At 41.2% G+C, this 23,006-nt stretch overlaps 1 protein-coding gene across 2 annotated transcripts in view; it reads right to left on the bottom strand.

Annotated features, from left to right (window-relative positions):
• Window positions 1–22,683, bottom strand: part of nr5a2 (nuclear receptor subfamily 5, group A, member 2) — a 95,840-nt gene extending 73,157 nt beyond the window's left edge. Inside the window, exons 1-5 of one of the 2 annotated variants that reach the window (XM_021601246.2) lie at window positions 22,476–22,683; window positions 13,727–13,858; window positions 11,038–11,156; window positions 8,640–8,781; window positions 3,117–3,796 (exon numbers count right to left, since the gene is read on the bottom strand). In XM_021601246.2, coding sequence (XP_021456921.2) covers window positions 3,117–3,796; window positions 8,640–8,781; window positions 11,038–11,156; window positions 13,727–13,858; window positions 22,476–22,542 — 1,140 coding nt within the window. In that variant the 5' untranslated portion in view covers window positions 22,543–22,683. 2 annotated transcript variants of the gene reach the window in all.
• Window positions 22,684–23,006: the final 323 nt, after the last annotated feature.

Genomic DNA, 23,006 nt, shown 5'->3' with positions numbered 1-23,006 from the left:
AGTACAGTTAAAGATCCAATCCAAAGGTGTGAGAATTGTGAAACGATTCTTGGCCAAGTGTCTTTCTTCTCCGGCTGCTCAGCTGCAGAGCAACACAATGGGGCTCCTCTCTTCAGTGATATCTAATGGCTAAATATTTATGACTCCTGTAACCAGGTCCAACTTATGGAAAATAAATCTTTAAACACTTTTGGCAGAAGCTTCTCGCCACTCGGCTCCATTACCATATCAATTATTTTGTTCTTACCAAGCTAATAATAGGGGCCTGTAGATGGAGGGGTATTTATAGTGCCCTCGGAGCCGGGGTCTCAGACCAGCTTTTATTCCATGAGTATTTCCTGTGTTTATCGCCCGCTCTCTGTCCTCATTTTGAAATTATTTATATATTAGATGTAGCAGTCTACAGAGGTCACCAGTAGTAAGTAGTATTTGAATGTCTCTCTGAGATATGGCGAAGTGCAGAAATGCACATGGACACACGCATACACACATTTTATGATTCGGACACTGACGATCACAGATTGAGTCAAATCACCTGAAAATCTGTCTGAAAACAGCACTTTTAAATCATTGAATTAGTATGAAAACACTACATACAGTACAAGTAAATGTAGACATTTATCTTCCTACAGCAGCATGTGTGGTTCAGCGTGTTGAAAAGGCCAAAATGCAGGGGGGCAACATCCCACAAAGCCTCTCTGTCTACTGTATCAGTAGCTGCCTTAGCTTAGCAGAGCTCCAATTTGCCAGCACTTGTGGAAACAGTGCAGGGCTTACACAGGGCTTTTCTCTCATCACCAACACTAAGTTTTCTGCTCAACAATAGCTGTACAACTATCTGCTAATTACAAACAAGAGGGGGTGGGGTCTAGTGTACAGGGAAAGCTGTTAGTGCCTGCCTGCTAGCACACTATTTTTCAGCCCTGCTAGGCAAGCGCCTTTAGTCTAAACTCGAGTAGCTAGATGAGGTAGCGTAAAAAAACGCCCCCCCTAATTATTCAGTAACTTCAGCGAATCAGTGAATTAACCCCCCACCCCGCCCCTCTGTGACCTCGCCTGCTACCGCGTGTCCCCATACCACTACAGAAGGGGCGGCGGAACACAGGAATATTGGTGCAGGAATTAGCCCCCAAATTTACCGTGGGTCGTTCTCCACCATTTTAAAACACCTGAGGCTCTGTTCCAATTGAGTCCATGAGTAATATGGACAGTCATTAGCTTGGACATAATGATATTTCATTCTGAAGTGAACGAGGGGCGACATCTACAAGTGGATATAGGTAATTGAATTCGAATGGAGAGTTTAGAGAGGTATGCTGCTCCACACACTGCACAATGATCATTCAGCGGCTTAAATGGGCAAAAAAAAAAAACATGGACAACCACGCCCAACTCTCCTGTCCATATACTCAGTGAAGTACTGTACAATAAAACATTTTTATTTTATGCTAATTCAGATACAGAAAATGTCAATAGGGAATGGCCGCGTGATAAATGTCAACATGTGTTTTCGAGAGCTCTTGCCCCTAATACAGAATTGGATTGTGTTGAATATTACATTTCTATTTCCCTCCCCTAAAAATTCAGAGGACTGTAATGGGGGCCCTAGTACATGAATATGCAGTCATGCCTTTGGCTACCGAGTAAACAGACAAAAGAGTGAGATAAGAGAGGTGGCAGAGAAAGAGAATTAAAGAAAAACAGGTGATCCACACAGACTCATCAGAGCTTTTTCATATTGCTCTCCGCATATTAACCTTCTCTACTGAACGAATAAACCTCGGAGCAAACGAAACCACGCTTGGAAACATTTCCCGTTCCTCTCAGGGACTGAAAATGTTTGGAATAATCTGTTTTTTACAGGAAGACTCGTCGTTGGCCATCTAGGGTTGTTTTGGTAAGCAGCTGTTAGTGATTGGTTGACAAAACATGACAAAGTATGTCAACCAAACTTGACTTTGGCTCCAAACTGGCCAGGAAAACTGTCTGCTGCAGTATCCTCACTGAAAGCAGGGCTTTCGGAAACAGAGTTCGACAACACATCAATGAAATTTAAATACTTCAATTAGGCATGCATTACTACTAAATGGGTTGATTGGGTGAGAATATCAATATCCTAATTCATTCATTAATGAAATGCATTATCATTAATAGTAATAGTAATTAATAGACTGTATTTTTCAAGTATTTTCCATTTACCTCTGCCGCTGTGATGATGCATGCATTTGTGGGCCTGTGATCATATTTTATTTTGTATTTCAATATTTTCATACAGTCCCTGCCTACTTGGATCTCAAAAATGATACAGGGAAAAAGGGCACATCAAATCCAAAATTCAAATCCAAACCAAGAGCAGGGGATCTCGCTGCTTTGAATGAAAAGAGCCTGAAGGCGGCCAGTCAAAGTTTTCCTAACCCATACCCGAAATGTGTCACAGTGTGTAAATAGGGCAGGCTACTGAATTTTGATCAGGATGAGAGATAGACGGCTAAAGCTACACCGCAGCCTTCCCTCTCAGCTTCGTACACATTGCATTAGTGTCGAGCAGACACATAAAAGGGAAAGATTAAAGGCGGGCGAAGATAAAATATTACGGGGGGTTTGACGAGGAGTGAGATCACAGGGGTGTGTGTGTGTGTGTGTGTGGGGGGGGGAAACTGTCAATTGTGGATTACAACATTGGGTTGAAACATTGAACGTTTGGACAAAACGCAGGATGCATTATGCAAAGCCACACAAATAGGGTAGGTATAACGATCATATTGTCTATTGATCAGAAAATATATCAAGATATAATACATATGACCGAGTTTGATATGTGTAATATGCATGACTTGTTGTATATTGTAGTTAGCTAACCAACATATCTCATTTAATTCACATCATCAGTAGTTTAGCAACCACTAAAAATGATGTATGTGAAACATTGTGAAAATATAGAAAACCAATGTACTGTAATATACAATACTGATGTACTGTATATGTGTTTGACTAGTGTTTGTCTATATGCATGTTAAACCTTCTGAAAGATACACATGAACAATTAAAACAGACATACAGTATACAGTGTGTGTGTAAAATTCAACATGGTGTCTGTGTGTAGTGTTCCCACGTACCTTGAGCTCGCGGAAGAAGATGCTGCTCCGGGCCCACTCCACGATGGAGAACAGCGTCTGGTCGGCCATCTTGCACATTAGGCCGAACGTGTTGAGTTTCTCGTGCTTCCCCCGGCTGGCCTGCTCCTGCTGCAGATAGGTCAGGATCTTGGCCTGCACCTGGGGCTCGTCAGGCTCGCACTTCAGCAGCTCCACTATGAGGTGAGGGAAGCTGGGCGGCGAACCCGTCTGGTACGCGTCCATATACGGGTTGTATCCCATGATGGACTCGGGCGAGCTGGTGTACGGGTCCGGGTACTCGGACTTGATGGTGCGGGTGCTCTGGAAGTGGCCGTAGGCTGCCTGGTAGCCCTGGAGGGAACCGGCATGGGGGGGCATGGCCATGCTTATGGGTGACGTGACGAAGGGGCTGCGGTCGTAGTCTGTGTGGGGCAGGGCGGCGTGGTGCGGGTGACCATGGTGGCTGAGCGGCAGGCCCTTGGAAGCTGCCTGGTGGATGTTCTGGATAGCCGAGGAGATGGTGAGGTCGGTGGGCACCGCCTGCATCACCTGGGTCATGGCCTCGATCTTCAGGCCGTTGGCACGGATCAGTGCCTTTTTCTGCTGCTTGAGTGCCCGGTCGCGCTTGTACATGGGGCCAAACTTGTTGCGGCCGCCACGCATGCGGTCAGCCCTAACAGCTGACGGAGACAGACAAGACAGGAGAGGAAGGACAGGAGAAGAGAAGAGGACGTTAGTGACATGATAACATCCACATGTGTTTCCATTTATTTTAGCAGGTAAGGTGACGAGGAGCACATTCTCCTGGCGGGTGTTGAAGGGGGAAGGAGAGAAAAAGATATTAGCAATATTGCTAAACTGATCAAATAAAAAGTCATTGGAGTCTACTTAAGCCAGTGTTCTGAAACTTCCAATCCGCGGGCCACAAATAGGCAGCTCATGAGCCAGGAGTTTGTGACCTCTGAGCAAATGTCATTCATGACCCCCATGTGTTCATAACAAGAACCCACACCAAACTATTAGCATTGATGGATCATAGAGATATCTACAATGGCCATTTAACACAGAGCTCCCGTTTCATCTTATGCATAGAAGGAAAAAAAAACGATCAACAACTACTAAACTTTGTGTTGACCTTTGCACTGGAGAACTCGGATGTCTCAGAGCAGGGAAATACAGCCTTGTCATAACATGTTACCTTTCACAAGCATGGCACGCTTTGTCACTCAGCTTGACAGGTTGTAAACACTAGTTACTGAAACAATAACTTTTATTAACCTATGTAATCCTGATACGCACCAGACAACAAGGCTGTTAGTAATTTCTCCAAGCATATATCGTCAGTCCAAATGAGAAGAGTGACAACATCAACATTATTTATGCCTACACTTATTCAAAACACTGAAAAGTGTTAACACTGAAAATGATTTAACCTCGTTCAAAACACTGAAAAGTGTTTGCACTGAAAATGATTTACCCTCATTGAAAACACTGGAAAGTGTTAGCACTGAAAATGACACTCATTCAAAACACTGAAAAGTGTTAACACTGAAAATCAAACCAGAGTACAAACATGACAAATATGGTACATTTCCTAATGATCCCAAAACATCATATGAAAACCCCAGCAGAATCCCGAATGATCCCAAGATTCCGAGGATCACAGCTTCATTCAGGCTAATGAATGAGACTGTCTCCATGGTGCACGGCGGACCATGTATGATCTGCACCATGCATGCCAAGGGGGGAGACTGTCTCTCTGCCTCTCTCTCTCGGGTGCCCCCCTGTTAATTATTTATGGTTAATTATTTATCTCTTATGCCCAAGCTGTGGTGGAGTGGAGCAGGCAGCAGACTGGCTACGCTGGGCTCGGTGGGAGAGTGAACCAGGCGGGACCACACCATTCACCCCCCATCCGCCCACCCCCATTCCATCCCTACAATACTGGGTCAGGGCGGACACACCGTTGGGCACTCAGGCCACTAATATCTAATATCTCTAGTAGGGAGTATGTATTGAAATACATAAAGTGATTAGAAGGGGGCTGGACCAACAGCTGCCTTGGGAGTAGTTTTAATGGTCTCTGTCACAGCAGTGTCTGTCACAGTGGCGGTGATCTGAGAAAGGGGCCAAGAGGGGCTTAGAGGGGAGAGCACAGGGGCCGCAGACACACAGTACAGAGGGTATCATACAATGATGCAGCACTGATAAGAGAGAGAGGTAAGGTCAAGCACATAGGGTCCGTAGACACTGGCACCTAAGAAGAAGAGCCTGCCACTGGCTAAGTGACACACACCAAACAAATATATACTGTATATATGGGCCCTGGTCAAAAGTAGTGCACTATAAAGGAAAACATTTTGGAACGTGGATCCCGTGTATCCATTATACATTATTGTAGCGCCTTTAACTATTAATGACTCAGAGCAACAGGGTAATTAATAAGCTGAAAATTAATAGTCGGCCCGTTTGGGGAAAACACAATTAGGTCTGAACCTGGGACTCACATCATGAATACTGGAGCATTTTTGATAGCAGTTTTTTTCTCTCTTTCACCCTCCTTGTGTCTAATTAAACAAGGTTATTTACATGCATGTTGTACAGATTAATCTGGGATGGAGTTTGGGAGAGGATGGGGCTTTAGCTGGGGGATTGGGGGTTAGGGCTAGCTGAGGTTGGGATTGGGGTTTGATACTGGGGAGAATACTGTACTGTATAAGGCAAGAGCTGAGGTACAATGATGGGGCTGTGGTATAAGTTTAGAGTATAGGACTGTAGTATAAGGCTGGGGCTTAGGTACAAACACACAGACACACACTCTACACTCCATCCCGGGCCCGGCCCGCCACGGCACAAAGGGCTCTGCTTATGGTCTGATTTATGAGTGTTTAATATACAGGAATATTAAGTGAGCGTAGGTGAGGATCCCTGTCGGGCAGCAGCATATTAATGGCTCCCCTGGCCAGGTTCTGACACCCTGTTTGTCATGTCTGCCCGGTTCCTACTCTGGATGTGCGCTACCCCACGCACACACATGAATACCTATGATACCTATGCATAAGTAATGGGACAGGAGTCTGGCTTCCGTTTCTTCGGCAGGTAGAAAGGGAAACAAGACAGGGCAGGGAGAAAGGGAGGAGAAAAAAAGGAGGACGGAGGGAAAACACAAACACACAGGAGACAATTCCGTTTATCTGTGTGGAAATATTAGGATTCGGGCAGGGGTTCAATCAAACCTGCACTGCGGGGAAAAAAAGTGATGTTTTTCCTTAACAGCGATATTGCATGTTACAGTGAGAATCTAAAACTTTAAAAAAACTTCAGACTGAATTGCTGGTGGACGGCACCATTGAAAGACATAGGATAAAACAACGTAGCTCAATCTACACCAGAGATCGACAAGTCACGTATACGTTTTGTTTCAATGGCTGAATAGTACTTACTAAAGTATATGCTTAAATAAATATATGTTTTTTTAGGCCTAGAAGCATGAGATTTTTCAGCAGTGTGCTAGTAGTGCATGCATTGTGCGGGTGGTTGAATCCTACTCTTGATACCTGGGACAGGCATCTTGCTAGGCTCTTGGATGACAGTAGCTATTTACTGACAATTTAGCTTTGCGCAAATAAAACAGGAATAAAGAATTCCCACCATACTTAACAAAGTAAATTATCCAAATTAGATGAATTACGGATATTAGTAAGTATGGTACATTTTAACACTAATATGTTTTAAAACATGTTTTAACACTCAGAAATGTTAACTCATATTAACACTCATCAATGTTAAAATACCAGTGCCAATGCACCTTTTCAAGGGAAAAGAAGAGTGTAATCTGTACATTGCTCATTCACACTCAACAGGAAAGACACAACAACAGGAAAAGTGAATCTGAAATCAGATCATGAGCCCAGACTGCACATTAGGCCAAAGGTAAACTATTTATCATGGCATAAATACACAACAAAAGGATATCTCACGGCGGCATAATGACTCCTTTTCCTCCAGGATAGATAGTCGTTGCCATGCTTTTATCAGTCCAGATAACAGGGACTGAATCTCTCTATGGCAGACATGTCAGACTCAGGATACTGTCTGTGTCACTCAGATATGACTGCCTGTATTTTCACCATTATTTACAGCCCCAGCCCAACACTGTACTGGATATTGACTAGGTCTATTGACTTATCGGTAGACAGGAACAACTTCCAACAAGCAAAACAAACCCCAAAATTATCCTACCTTTAAAAATAGATTTAACTGCAATTCTACCATTTTTTCTTTTCAAAAATCAGCCCAAAATGAAGGACTTGAACGGGTCTAGCTGTAAACACCTTTTTTTGGTGCGTCTGAATATATTTATAATATATTTATGTGTTTACTGGAAAGCTGTGTCTGGAAGATCAGGATTCTAGCTCGGTGCTCTTTACAGGTTGTGGCAACTCTCCACACTGCCTCCCTGCCTGTCCACCCGCCTGCCTGGCTCTGCCCCTGGGCTGAAGTAGACAGAGCGCTGCAGGGCCCCTCCGCCCAGCTGCTGGCATATGAAAACAAATCACATCGTAGTAAGCTGTAAAATGACAGGCGTGGAAATTCTGCCCCGCGGCCATTCACAATTAATAGTAATTAAAACCACACTCCTGCGGGCTAAGAGGAAAAGACTCCAAAAAAAGAACTGTTATCTTAAAAAACGCTTAAAAGTACACGTGAATATGGGATGGTTTTATGAAGATTGTGGTTCAACGAGGAAAGGTTTAGGCTAAAGACTGAGGGCCCAGTAGATATGAGTGTCAGGGGTAAATCAAGCCAATGTTGCCTTTCACTTCTCGCCCCTCTGTGTACCTGCAGGACATGTTTGGATTATTTCTACAGAGTAGGTTGAATTTGGGCCACATGATTTATACAGGGTCAGATATTTGTTCATCCCCCTAATCCTAACCTGGTAAAAGTTAGGATTGGGGTAGGAGTATCTCATCCTCGATCTGTGGTTTAGGGCAACTTCTACATCAACCTATGTCTATACAACAACAGTAGAAACCTTTGAAAACCTTAGGTGATACCAATTCAAACGTGTTTGTTTTTCCTTTGCCCCAAAACTTCCACATAACAGTTTTGTTTGAATATGGCCGTAGCGTTCAAATTAACTCTAGAGAGATCAAAGATAGTGGACTGGAGAATTTCCACATCTTTACTGATTGCCCATGCTAAATTCCCACTCCAATAAGTGTGGTCTGTGCACCAGACTCTGAACTCAAATTGTATTTGTTTTCTTTCAAATACTTTAGCTGGGTGTGACTGAACTCGCCTGGCGCAATGGAACCGATGGAGTAGTCCCAAAAGTGCAAAACCCAAACATTTGGCACTCTGCACGATTCGATCAAAGTCCTCAAACTTTTTGAAAGACAAACAAATACTACTTGAACACAAGTCTGTCATGCACCAACATAAATCAAACCCTGACCCTAACTATACTATGACCTTGTCTTACTGTTTCATAATCTCATTAACAAGAGCTGTCCTTACCTTCCAGCTTCATGCCGACGGTAAGGCACTTCTGGAAGCGGCAGTAAGGGCAGCGTTTTCTTTGTGTCTTGTCGATGGCGCAGCTCTGGTTCTCTATACATGTGTACCGCTTGTTGTTCTGAACAGTGCGCTTGAAGAAGCCCTGTGGAAAGGCAAGAACTAAGATGTCAACACTTATGACCCCAACGTTTGTAATTGCCCTATTCACACACACACATACTAGAGCGTGCCGCACACACACACACACACACACACACATAATGGGAAGCAATCACAGGCATAAACACAGTGATGTGAACACTAGGAATCACAGAATCACAGAATGGAGGCACAGAAAAAACAAACTACCAAACTATATTCACACAAAACAAATATACTTGATAAACGGACTATGTATACACATAATTGCAGCCATAAATACAAATAAATGATCCCAAACAGACACACAAACACACACAAATAAAATATGTATTGATACCAGCTCCTGTTCATGACAATGATATGGGAATTGGGCTTCAGTGTTCAATGTCTGGTACTGAATTAAACTACACTGAATAATGAACATGCTGATATCAAATGTTTACACTGAAGAAAGCTTAAAACCCTAACAAAGCAGCAAACCCCAAATCTGATATAGCCTACTTGGTATAACACATACTAATTCTTATTCTTATGCAATTAACATACTAACATCACCTAGTACTTTTCAGTGCTAATGCTGAATTTTTACTCACATGAAAGTCATAATTTTCCTCATACATAAATATGTACTTTGGGTAAGTGATGAGACGGATGCATGAATACGACTCCAATGTTACTTATAGTTGAATTGGTGTTTGATGAAAAGTATAGAATATACTTATGTTCTCATTGTGAGTTTAAACAGAGTGTTAATACAATATTATGAGTAACATCATCAAATAGGTGTTCAGTATTTTCATGAAGCAACCTGTTGCAATTCCAGCCATATATACATTGGTATTCACACTTACACGGCCCTATGAAGACTTCAGAATTGACTTGTAAAATCTCCTCTATCTATCTCTCAATTTAATTATTTAAAAATATGAGTGTTAGAGTAAAAAATCCAATAAATTATATCCATAATTTACAGTTCCGGGATTACACCGTTCTACCTGCACTATTGAATTCATTTTCAGAAGCAGCAGGAAAAATCTAATGGGGAAAAGGTATTAACGTATTCCCGATCCATACCAGCAGGAGAATCCCCTAAACCTGCCCATTTAAAAGTAAAATGATCAATATTTCACCAAATTCCAAACATAGATTTAATGTACAATCGCGATGCAGGGTCGTGACATGAAAATAAAACCGCACTAGACTCGAAACTAGACACAGTGGAGAGACAGTCTACTCACTTCGGCCAGACAAACAAGCATCAACGTAATAACCCCCCCCCCCCCCCCCCCCCCCCCAAAAAAAAAAAAAATACCGCGCGTTCTATAAACAACGTAAGCCACAAAATAGAGCGTGGATACCAACAACTGAATTTGCGTAAAGCCGCAAGATTTCAACGTCCAGGTTGTCCCAACTTCTCATTTGTGTTTTGTGTACAGTATGTGGCCTATGTTGAATTTGTGTGTCTGTACACTGTATCTGTGTCTTTATCCAAGTCTAGACTTTTCCCACAGCTTCTGTGTCTAACAGCGGTTATGGGAATATGGGAAGAGCCTAACGCAACCCAGTTAAAATGTACAGTATTTCACACATTTTCAAGTCAGTGATTGTGTGTGCGTGAGCGTGCATGCATCCTGCTTGCCTGCGTGTGTGTCATACTTTGTGTGCGTTTAGACATGAGTCCTGATACCACCCTTCTCAGACCCACGGCAGTGTGGTAGACTGGCGAGAAACGATAAAAACGCTCCAAACCCAATCTTTTTCCAGTCCAAAACACACAGCTTCCGTTGAAATAACTACACAGTACAAAAAAATGACACTCCAAATATGTTCCTAAAACCCAGACAGATCCCATTTAGAACTGTGCCGGTAGACATTTGCTACAGTTTATCGCAAATACAAGATGATTTCGCTGAAGACACTCATTTGAGATCTCATTTTAAGCAATGTTGCTATTGAAGGTATCCTCAAGAAAACATGTAACATCTCATGGTCAGAAAACGGATGAAATCTATAACACCTGTTTTAAATTATGCCAGCGTAGGCAGAAATATGTACCGCATACACAGAACGGCTAGCTATACACAAATTGACATTAGAGATGAACATTTTAGAAAATACGACTAAAATAGGCTACTTGAAACTTCATCGGACAAACAAATGTAGGAGTTAGCTGCTTATAGGCTATGTTCAAGAGAAGCACAGATGGACAATCTGATGAAAGGGTAGAAAAGGGGTAGAGAAAAAAACAAGCACAAACCTTGCAGCTTTCGCAGGTGAGCAGCCCATAGTGGTATCCAGAAACCTTGTCGCCACAAACCGGACACATCTCATCCAAGTCTTCGTCATACGAGTAGTCCATCATTTTATAGTGGGGGGCTGCAATAGATAAAATACACACATGAGCACACAAAGAAGACTGTTTCGTTTGAAAGACCATCTCTGCCTAATGCAGTCATCTTTAACGCATACATCTGAATAACTTCACAATGAGCTTAGGTTCTGCAATATTTTTGGCGACATCCATAAAATGTTCAATATAATTTTTATTTGTATTTTAAAGCTTTTAAACAAAAAAGGGCATTTCACAAAACTATCATTTTTGAAGGAATAATGTTATTTGATGGAGCTGAAAGAAAATATACCTCTGTATCCCTCTTTGCAGCACTCACTCTTGCTCACCAGTCGCAGACAGGGCAAACATATGAAACTGAGCTTCATAAATATTCATGATTTTAAGTTGTGAATTCATCCGGGAAATGGTAAAATAGAGTAAGGGATTCGAGGAGAAAATGTTACCGCCCACAGACAAATGAAGACATACAGTGTAACCTTTTGCTCTAACAGGCGAAATAAAAATACAAAACTGATACTGAAATTGAACTTACAAATGCGCTCATTAAATCGCTATTGTTCCTATCTGCTGTGGCCTGTATGTGTAGGCCTACATTTGTATTGACTTTCCATAAGCCACTGCTTTAGCCCACATTTTACGTGCATGAATGCCGAAGGCAATAGTTGCATTGATGAGAGGATATATGACAATGCTAAGCAAACTGCTGAACTGACATTTACAATGGTTACAAAATGTTTTATTGTTCTTATAAAAAGTGGCAAACATCAAACAGAAAAATCCCAATGAATTCCAGAGCAGACTGGAAAACTGGCAAATTATTTCCCGACATTAGACTCTATATAAAATAATGTAGGCTAACTTTCAATTGCAATTGCATCTTTCTGCCTGTGCCTGCTGATTTCTTTCTCCATTGACCATTTGATCTCGCAGCGTTTATAAGCGGTGAATATTAAGTTGAAAGAGGCAACAAGTCCTCTTGTGTTTTGAAAGTTCTGCAGTGCACTTTAAAAAAAACTTTTCATAGAAATTAACTGATAATGTAGCCTATTACTTACTATATTACAAACATATCTGCCTGCACGAAAAATCCCTTCGATAGGAAAGTGTCAGGCCTCGTATTTTGATGACAGAAGAGCAGAACCCATGGATAGCCCAAGTTGTATGCGAACTCTGAGCCGTTTGGATTTTTGCTAAATTCAGACAGCTTTTCTGTAACCTACGGATATCACCTAAGCTATCGAATCTTACTTAGGGTCTCTTAAGCACGTGCAGCCTCAAAACTATATCCAGTTAAAATGTAGATTTTTAAAATATATGTTTAAATGAATTGGAGAGAGGCATTTGCTTGTGCACTCACACAGAGAAACTACCCGTGCAAAGTGAAACAGAATGTCACAAAGAAATTCTAGCCCTTTATTCCTTGAGGTTGGTGTTCCTTTATCAGGTGTTAAAAAAAAAGTCAAAGCCACATGAGACTTGATTTTAAATAAAATGTAAATGTGCAATTGGCAAAATGAAAGGGATTTACAGATATTAATTCGATAGGCCTGCAGAGAAGTCCTTTTTCGATGAGAATTTTTAATTATTTTATTTCCATATCTTATTCAACTTTGGGAAATTCAAGCAAGCACTAGTCTAGAATTGTGAGAAATAACACCAAAACTAAATTGCCAAAACGGGTTATAGGTGATAGTTTGTAAACTAAACAAAAATGTATCCAAGTAAAATGTATCTAACTCAACTGGGTATTTTTCAATCATTACATAGGCCTACTTTTGTCCGAATTTTTGTTTTGTTTTAGGACTATTGCTACTCTGACACAAAGACTAGACTATATGATTTGCAAGCTCGCATTTGCATTCTGGAGTAAAGATTCTACATGTATGACCCTTTTTTATATCAACTTTTGCCTTTTGACAGAAACGTGACGTTAACTAAAATATTTTATTCAGAATAAAACAGTTATTTTAATATCACTGACATAATTTTGCATGGTACTGAAATCGAGGTTTAAAAGATAATAGCCCAGAGTTAGTGACATTTTGGGAATTCCAATTTTTCAGGATTCAACAACTGCTGGCGAATCAGATCATGCATATTACGCAAATTGTAGATATCGGTGAACTTTCGGGTGGTTTACTCATTAGCCTAGTAAAATATCATCAGATGACGTTGGCTATATGATAGATAAACTGTGGCGTTTAATTTCGTAATATGTCGGAATAAAAAACAATGAATTAAACCGAATGATATCTGACAGTCAGTATTGGGATTTTAATGAATTAATAGAGTGCACAAAACAATAATTTGGCATGTACTATTTGGATCGAATTTGGGTAGGGTGAATTCGCAAGTGCAACATCTTGACGGTCCCTGCATACACCCTGATATTGTTGCACAATGCATGATCAGCAAATACGTGAACTATGAGAGAGGCAAGCGCGAGAGGCAAGACGAGTTTGTTGTCTTATTCTGTCTAACACTGCCAGGTCTTTCGCCTGGTATTGTGCACAAATGACACGACTTGCGATTGTGATAAGGCACAAGGGACATGCGGTCTACAATATTGCGTACATCGATCTCAGTCTCTTACCTTGCATATTCCTTTGCATGTGCCCCTGTTCTCCATGCGATCGAACGAGTCCCAAAGATTCCGTGTCGGCTTTGGGCAGCATGACAGCTCCGCTGGGCTGAGCGGGAGACTCAGCTCCGTCCGGTGGACCACCTGGACGGGAGAAGGTCACCACAAGTTCTCTCTCACACACACACCAGAGAAAAGTGACTTCCCAAATCCCGCGCGCTCACTGTGTGGCTCAACTGCAGCCGGCTCAGGTTAAACTGACATCATATGTCTAGGCTACATACCCAGTGGGTAGCCTGCAACGGCGAGCCCAATGTAAATTAATTCTGAATAGCGCTCTTGCGTAAATTGCAATACGGAGCAATGCCGCTGAACCTAGAATATGAGCATGGTTTCGCCGCGAAGTTGAGGAGTGGAGCGCACCGATTTCCAGTTCTCTCTCTCTCTAGCTCTGTCTGTGATGAAAATAACAAATCTACCCGGGCAACGATACATCTATCTATACGCTGGCCTTTTTGACCAGGGTCTTGAAAGTGTAGTTCGCGAACTGTAAGGAACTTTCGGGCTAGATGGCAAAGACTGTCACGCCGGCCCCTCCTTCGCGTAAGGTTGGACTCCGTCTATCTGTGATGTAGTGGGATGTGAAGTTCGGTCCTATCCTTGCTGCTTTGTTTACTCCACACTGACACCGCTGCCTCGCGCCAATCAGGGGCTCAAGGGCTCTGACATCACACCGTTAGCTCCAATCGCGTGCGGAGATAGGCAACATCACTTCTAACCGGTTTTCCACACACTGTCTAAATCACAGCTGTTTATACAGTTTATGATGGACTTAATAAAAGCAGTGGGATAACAAGGAAATAAACGAAGGTGAATGTTAAAATAAAACGAGCTTAGACACAGAGGAGCGGAAGACAAATAGCCTACACAATGAGGTACAGTATGATAATAGTAACGAGTTATAACGTATTCGTTCTAATTAGGGTTTTTATAAGGAACAGGTAGCGGATAAATTACGGGGAAACTTTGCACGCAAACGTGCCATTTTACTGAAACCTAATGCCATGTTCGTTTTACGCTTGGATGTATGAATTCTAAAATATTGTCTATATCCATCCGATGCAATTGTGACAAAACCATACATTTGACCCAAATGTTCCTTGTTTTAGGCTAATATCCCAAAACATATTGCCATGTCTTTGGCAAAATATTTGCATTTTAAAAAGTAGCAAAGTTATAATATGCTATATTGCTAAAGGCGAAATGTATTTGCGTTTTTTAAATAGGCTACCAAACGTTCTCAATTACTTGTATAAATGATCTAATTTCTCTCCTTAATATTTACAGAAATCAATACAGGACGGGAAATATCAATTAATGTAGGCTTACACTCTAAACCCCAATTGTGCTGGGGACAATAAAGGCCACTCTAAAATGTGCAGTTTTGTTACACAACACAATGCCACAGTTGTCTCAAGTTTTGAGGGAGTGTGCAATTGGCATGCTGACTGCAGGAATGTCCACCAAAACTGTTGCCAGATAATTGAATGTTAATTTCTCTACCATAAGCCGCCTCCAATTTAATTTGAGAGAATGTGGCAGTACATCCAACCGGACTAAATACCGCAGACCACGCGTAACCATGCGAGCCCAGGACCTCCACATCCGGCTTCTTCACCTGCGGAATGTCTTAAGACTAGCCACCCGGACAGATGATGAAACTGAGTATTTCTGTCTGTAATTAAGCCCTTTTGTGGGGGAAAACAAATTCTGATTGACTGGGCCTGGCTCCCCAGTGGGTGGGCCTATGTTCTCCCAGGTCCACCCATGGCTGCACCCCTGCCCAGTCATGTGAAATCCATAGATTAGGGCATCATTTATTTATTTCAATTGACTGATTTCCTTATATGAACTGTAACTCAGTAAAATCTTGAAATTGTTGCATGTTGCTTTTATATTTTTGTTCAATATATAAATAGCTCTCTAAAATATGCAATGACTGGCATGATGAGGAAAACTGATTATGCACTACCCAATTTCAAAATTGCACCTTATGCATTCTACTGTTACAACTTGCAAGAGTAAGTTGATGTGACTTCTCATTTAGTTACTGTAATACTTACTTTTCATTTAATTAGTTCCAGTGGCATGTATTCATGAATGCCAAGGGAAGCCAGACCCCCCCACACACATTTTTAAATAAATAAATAAACATACAAAATAATTTATCTTTTAATTTATATTTTACAGTGCCCATTTGTCTCTGTATGTGTAGCCCATCTATACTGTCTGGTTAAAAAGAGAATGACATTGTTGCCACCCATAGCATTGAATGCGAGGGAAGCCAGTGAGCACTTGATACAAAAAGTATAAAATAATAACCAATCAGCGTTGAGCTAAACTGAGTGATCTCAGCTGTGAATGGTCCTGGCGCACCAAAAAAAAGTGTCAATGGAAGCCCGTTTGAATTTGGCTTCACACCAATCACATTTCATTAGAAGCCAAATGTCATTGACAGAAAACTTGAATTGTTGCATCTCGTTGTCATTGTCCTCCGGTGGCTAGATAGCTAGCTAAAATCATCCCTTTTCTAAATTAACCATGGATGGAAATAGGGATTTGGACTTGTGGACTTGTAGGTTTACTTAATTCTCCGTACTGGCCAATGATTATAACGGCTATTCTGATCCAACCATAAATTCATACATTGTGCACCTGGCTTGAGAGTATGAACATTCAACATGTAGCTAGATGTAGTAACGTTAGGCTAATGTTAACTAGCTGGCCTGGTTCATCATTGCCCATGAAAGGAAGTTAGGCTAGTGAGCAAGGATTTTAGTCAGGTAGGACAACAAAAACTAAAAGCGGATCTGACAGAGTCATAGACCTGTTTAGGCAACATGAAAGAGGAGGATGGCATTGGCGTTTCTCTACAAGTAGGGTGAGTCAACTATGTTTTTTCTACTTGCACGCATGCATGCACACACACGGAAATAAGTACAATGGTAAGCCACATCATATTTAGCTTACATTGATTGGATTATATAGTTTTTTGGTATATTTTAGTTGTCAATATATTAGACTAAGCATAGGTGATTAGACTATGTTGAGAAAAAAGAAGGAACCCGCACACTGCTCTTGATAGTATCACTGCTCTTTCATAAGCTTTACGTATCAGCCTCACGGCCTTTGTCAGAGCTTTATGTTATGTAACTGTTTGTTACATGCAATATGTTTTGTGGACTTCACAGGACAGATGATGCTCTCCGGTTTTGTGATGAAACAAAGGTTTGTTTGAATTTACTTTGCCACTGTGTCTTCTTATTGCCTCGGCTTTAGGCCTATATATCACGGTGCCAAGGCATATGAACTAACCGGTTATAGAGCAAACAACACAATTATCACAACACATAGGTTGTAATATGGCTTTTTTCCCTGGCTTGGCTTCCCCAGTGATTTTACCCACATACGGCTACTGCTGAGTTCAACTTACTAGAAGGATGACTTGCGGTTTAAAGTGTAGGCATAACGAGGAGAGGCAACATTAGCGACATGGACCATTGAATTAAAACCAGAAAAGGAAAATCAAGATTTGTGTGTGTTAAAATAGGCAAATAAGACATTAGGGTATTTTCACACGCATGTATGCACACACAAACACACACACATTTTTATTTTAAGGTTTGGCTCTGCGGAAACCAACATAATTCAGTCTTATTGAAAAATTATGCACAGCGGTCCTAGAACCAAATATTACATATCAAAGGTCAACTCGAGACACACTGTATCTGAGAGGTCCTAAGGCACCCTGTGCACGCACGCACGCACGCACGCACGCACTTACACACACACACACACACACACACACACACACACACACACACACACACACACACACACACACACACACACACACACACACACACACACACACACACACACACACACACACACACACACACACACAGCTGCTTGGAGTAACCCTGGATTTTAAACTGTCATGGTCAAAACAGGTTGATGCTACAGGAGCTAAGATGGGGAGAAGTCTGAACATAATAAAATGCCGCACTGCCTTTTTAACAACACTCACTATCAACAAGGCAGTTCCTACAGGCTCTAGTTCTGTTGCACCTGGACTACTGTTCAGTCATGTGGTCAGGTGCCACAAAGAGGGACATTGGAAAATTACAATTGGCTAAGAACAGAACAGCATGGCTGGCCCTTAAATATACATGGAGAGACATGCCACCAGAGGTCTCTTCACAATCCTAAAGTCCAGAACAGACTATGGGAGATGCACAGTACTACATAGAGCCATGGGTACATGGAACTCTATTTCAAATAAAATAAAATAAATGTTATTGGTCCCATACACATGGTTAGCAGATGTTATTGCGAGTGTAGCGAAATGCTTGTGCTTCTAGTTCCGACAGTGCAGTAATATCTAACAAGTAATCTAACAATTCCACAACAACTACCTAATACAAACAAATCTAAGTAAAGAGATGGAATAAGAACATATACACTACCGTTCAAAAGTTTGGGGTCACTTAGAAATGTCCTTGTTTTGAAAGAAAAGTGCATTTTTTGTCTATTAAAATAACATACAATTGATCAGAAATACAGTGTAGACATTGTTAATGTTGTAAATGACTATTGTAGCTGGAAATAGCAGATTTTTAATGGAATATCTACATAGGCATAGAGAGACCCATTATCAGCAACCATCACTCCTGTGTTCCATTGGCACACTGTGTTAGCTAATCCAAGTTTATAATTTTAAAAGGATAATTGGTCATTAGAAAACCCTTTTGCAATTATGCTGAAAACTGTTGTCCTGATTAAAGAAGCAATACAACTGGCCTTCTTTAGACGAGTTGTGTATCTGGAGCATCAACATTTGTGGGTTCGATTACAGGCTCAAAATGGCTAGAAACAAAGAAACTCTTCTGAAACTCGTCCGTCTATTCTTGTTCTGAGAAATGAAGGCTATTCCATGCGAGAAATTGCCAAGAAACTGAAGATCTCGTACAAAGCTGTGTACTACTCCCTTCACAGAACAGCGCAAACTGGCTCTAACCAGAATAGAAAGAGGAGTGGGAGGCACTGGTGCACAACTGAGCAAGAGGACATTAGAGTGTCTAAAAGGCCAGCATCTCGGAGTTGCCTCTCCATTGTTGACGTTGAGACTGGTGTTTTGCAGGTACTATTTAATGAAGCTGCCAGTTGAGGACTTGTGAGGCATTCAGCTACAATAGTCATTTACAACTTTAACAATGTCTGCACTGTATTTCTGATCAATTTGATGTTATTTTAATGGACAAAAAAAGTGATTTTCTTTCAAAAACAAGGACATTTCTGTGACCACAAACTTTTGAACGGTAGAATACATGTAAATATATGGACGACTGAGTGGCATAGGCAAGATGCAATAGATGTTATAAAAATACAGTATATACATATGGGATGAGTAATGCAAGATATGTAAACATTATTAAAGTGGCATAATTAAAGTGACTAGTGATCTATTTATTAAAGTGCCCAATGATTTCAAGTTTGTAGGTATGTAGGCAGGAGCCTCTCTGTGCTAGGGACAGCTGTTTAACAGTCTGATGGCCTTTGAGATAGAAGCTATTTTTCAGTATCTCGTTCCCAGCTTTTATGCACCTGTACTGACCTTACCTTCTGGATGGTAGCGAGGTGAACAGCAGTGGCTTAGGTGGTTGTTGCCCTTGATGATCTTCTTGGCCTTCCTGGGACAACGGGTGCTGCAGGTGTCCTGGAGGACAGGTAGTTTGCTCCCGGTGATGCATTGTGTAGACCGCTCCATCCTCTGGAGAGTCCTGCGGTTGTGGGCGGTGCAGTTTCCTTAACAGGCGGTGATACAGCCTGACAGGATGCTCTCAATTGTGCATCTGTAAAAGTTTGTGAGTGTTTAAGGTGACAAGCCAAATTTCTTCAGCCTCCTTAGGTTGAAGAGACGCTGTTGCGGCTTCTTCACCACACTGTCTGTGTGGGTGGACCATTTCAGTTTGTCTGTGATATGTACTTAAAAGGAGATGATTCTGGACTTCAGGAAACAGCAGATGGAGCACCCCCCTATCCACATCGACGGGACAGCCGTGGAGAAGGTGGAATGTTTTGTTTTGTTGACATTGAGTGAGAGGTTGTTTTCCTGACACCACACCACACTCTGAGACCCAGGGCCTCAAGCTTAATGATGAGCTTGGAGGGTAGTATGGTGTTGAATGCTGAACTGTAGTCAATGAACAGCATTCGTACATAGGTATTCCTCTTTGAACTAAGAACAGATGGGATAGGGCAGTGTGATGGCGATTGCATTGTCTGTGGACCTATTGGGGTGGTATGCAAATTGAAGTGGGTCTAGGGTGGCAGGTAAGGTGGAGGTGGTATGATCCTTGACTAGTCTCTCAAAGCACTTCATGATGACAGAAGTGAGTGCTAGTGATAGTTAGAGTTGCAGTGATCCAGTGTATTGCCAGCACGAGTGCTACAATCAACATGCTGATAGAATTTAGGCAGCCTTGTTCTCAAATTAGCTATTTTTTTAAAAATCCCCAGCTACAATAAATGCAGCCTACGGATAAATGCCCTATCCCATATATATATATATATATATATATATATATATATATATATATGGTTTCCAGTTTGCGTAGAGTCCAGTGAAGTTCCTTGAGGGGCCATCATGGTATCATGGTAAGATTTAAAATACACGTTATGGAACAGCGGGGACTGTGAAGAGACACATACACAGGCACAGACACATGTACACCTGATAAGACACGCACTCTACACATGGATGTTGTATTGTAAATATGTGATAGTGGAGTAGTGGCCTAAGGGAACACACTAAATGTATTGGGTAAAGTGTTATGAAATGTAATGTAATATTTTAAATTGTAAATAACTGTCTTGACCTCAGGTGATTGTTTTGTGTGCCAGGTGGGTGAAAGGTAATTTGTAAAACACACACACACACACACACACACACACACACACACACACACACACACACACACACACACACACACACACACACACACACACACACACTGATTTCATTATACCCTATCCATTAGACATAATCTTTTAATTCAAATGTAATTCTCTTTTCTTACATAAACTACAAATTAATAATTATTTCCAAACTATCAAATAGGCAATACTACTAATAGTAGGTGTTTTATCATTCTAAATAACATGAATTTTGTTGAATTTCTCATGCATATTGTTCATGCGGTGTAAAGGGGTTACTATGAATTTTGAATTTGACAGTAGCTTACAGGAAGCTTGATGGCAAGCAACATTCTGTATTTCATGTTACAGTACACTTACTGTAATATAAATACGGTATCAAAGCAAGTACTGTGTAATGACACAGTACAATACCATAACATTGACTGGATTATACTTTTAAAAAGAAATGTTACCGTAATCGAAATTAATTAATGAATAGATGAATTTCATAGTATTTTACTGTAATTACAAAGGATTGGTGCAAGCAGGTTGGCTTCTAGGTAAAGTGTTCACACATTACAGTATGTTAATGTATATTTGATGTTTTATATCACTTGCACTTCTAGAGGCCTTAACAAAGGCTTCCAAGCTGGCAGCATCTACATGGTAAAATAGACCACAAGGACATGGCAAACTGCTCAACCATTTAAAGTTCAAGTCTTGCTGCCACTCCAATTTGTCCCCTATACAAATTGATGGGGCACTATAACTAAATTGGTAAATTGGTATGTTAATGAGCCAGAAACAACAATGCCATGCACCCGCTAGTGGTCAAAATGTTTTTGGCACTGCAAAGATATAGAATGGTGCTGTATTATGTGGGGTGGAATTACAGTACTATTCGAAATACAGCAATTATTTCCCCGCCCACTACATTTCCCCACATTGCACTAATTGCATTAATTGCATTAATTTACAGTAAGCTGCAGTAAAACGTTTCAGAGTATTTTACGGTTGATAATACCCCAAATTACCATATAATTTAAAGTCTTGATAATTTCCGAGCATAAGGCTACTCTGCAATTATTTCATCTAGAGAATTAACATTTAAACCGAACACTTGTACGTCTACAAGCACATCAAAATGTCAGAGCAAAGTTGTAAAACACAATAGCCTCATATAACACTTTGACTGTAAAGTGTTGGGCAACTCGTTTCAGTCAGATTGCTGGAATGCGTTTGGCTGTTATGTTTGCGATTAGAATGCACCAATTATTTACTTTTAAAATCTACTAAACTTTGAATACTAATCAATGTTGAAAAGCTCATGATCTTCTCTGATATTTTCCTGAAACAAATGCAAGCTGTAGCGTATCGATGATGATGCCCCGACTTGTTGCAATCGAGACCACACGTTGAAGCTACCTCATTTGCAACATCTGCTAAATTCAGTTCCTGAAATTAACATTCCTTACCTTTAACACAAATTACTATTTTATGCATATAAAAACGTGGCATTACATTGTGTGAACATTTGCATTGTGTTTTTGTAGCAAAAAAGAACAGTACATTGTATATAAGCCTAAGAGGGAAAATGTCATGGCTGTTATTCAACAACGCAAATCAAAATGGACAATCAAAAGGTTAATTGAAACATCAAAAGTCGAATAAAAAAGTCTAATAAAAGAATGAGGTATAGAGGGGCCTCTTGAATCATGGCACACTGCACCATAAACTGCACACAGAGCCATGTTACAACTACAAATTAGTCCCTACTCACCTGCACCAGTCAGGTCCTCTGTAGAGTTGCACTGGTCGCTCTCACTCTCAGGGCTGGAAGAAGACATGCTAGAGTCCCAATCCACAGCTCCAGAGAGTAAACATCTAACTCCTAACAACAGTGATCGACACTCGTAACCTCTTTCATTCTGTGAGAATTCATTGGGACAATCAGAGCAATGAAGATGGCTGAGACTTTAGGGGTTAAAAAGATTTTAAAAAGTTAGTGTACACTTGCTCTGAAGTCAAGTGAACTCGCCCTGGTGAACCTCTCTCTCTTTTTCTCTCTCTCTCTCCCTCTCCCTCTCGCTCTCTCTCTCTCCCTCCCTCTCTCTCTCCCTCCCTCCCTCCCCACTTTCAAACATCCCCCTTATACGCACACACAAATAGCCTGCCTCCCCCACCCCCCATCCAATCCATGTAGTGACCTGCGTTAAACTAGAGCGGCATCCTATCTCTGAAGCACTAATCAACAGTATTCAAACTGCTGGGCTGGGATTGGTCCTGGGGTGGTCAGGTGGTTGATAAGGGC

The sequence above is a fragment of the Oncorhynchus mykiss genome, chromosome 5 (genome assembly GCF_013265735.2).
Source record: "Oncorhynchus mykiss isolate Arlee chromosome 5, USDA_OmykA_1.1, whole genome shotgun sequence".
NCBI lineage: Eukaryota > Metazoa > Chordata > Actinopteri > Salmoniformes > Salmonidae > Oncorhynchus > Oncorhynchus mykiss.
This window is presented reverse-complemented; position numbering and strand designations above follow the sequence as displayed.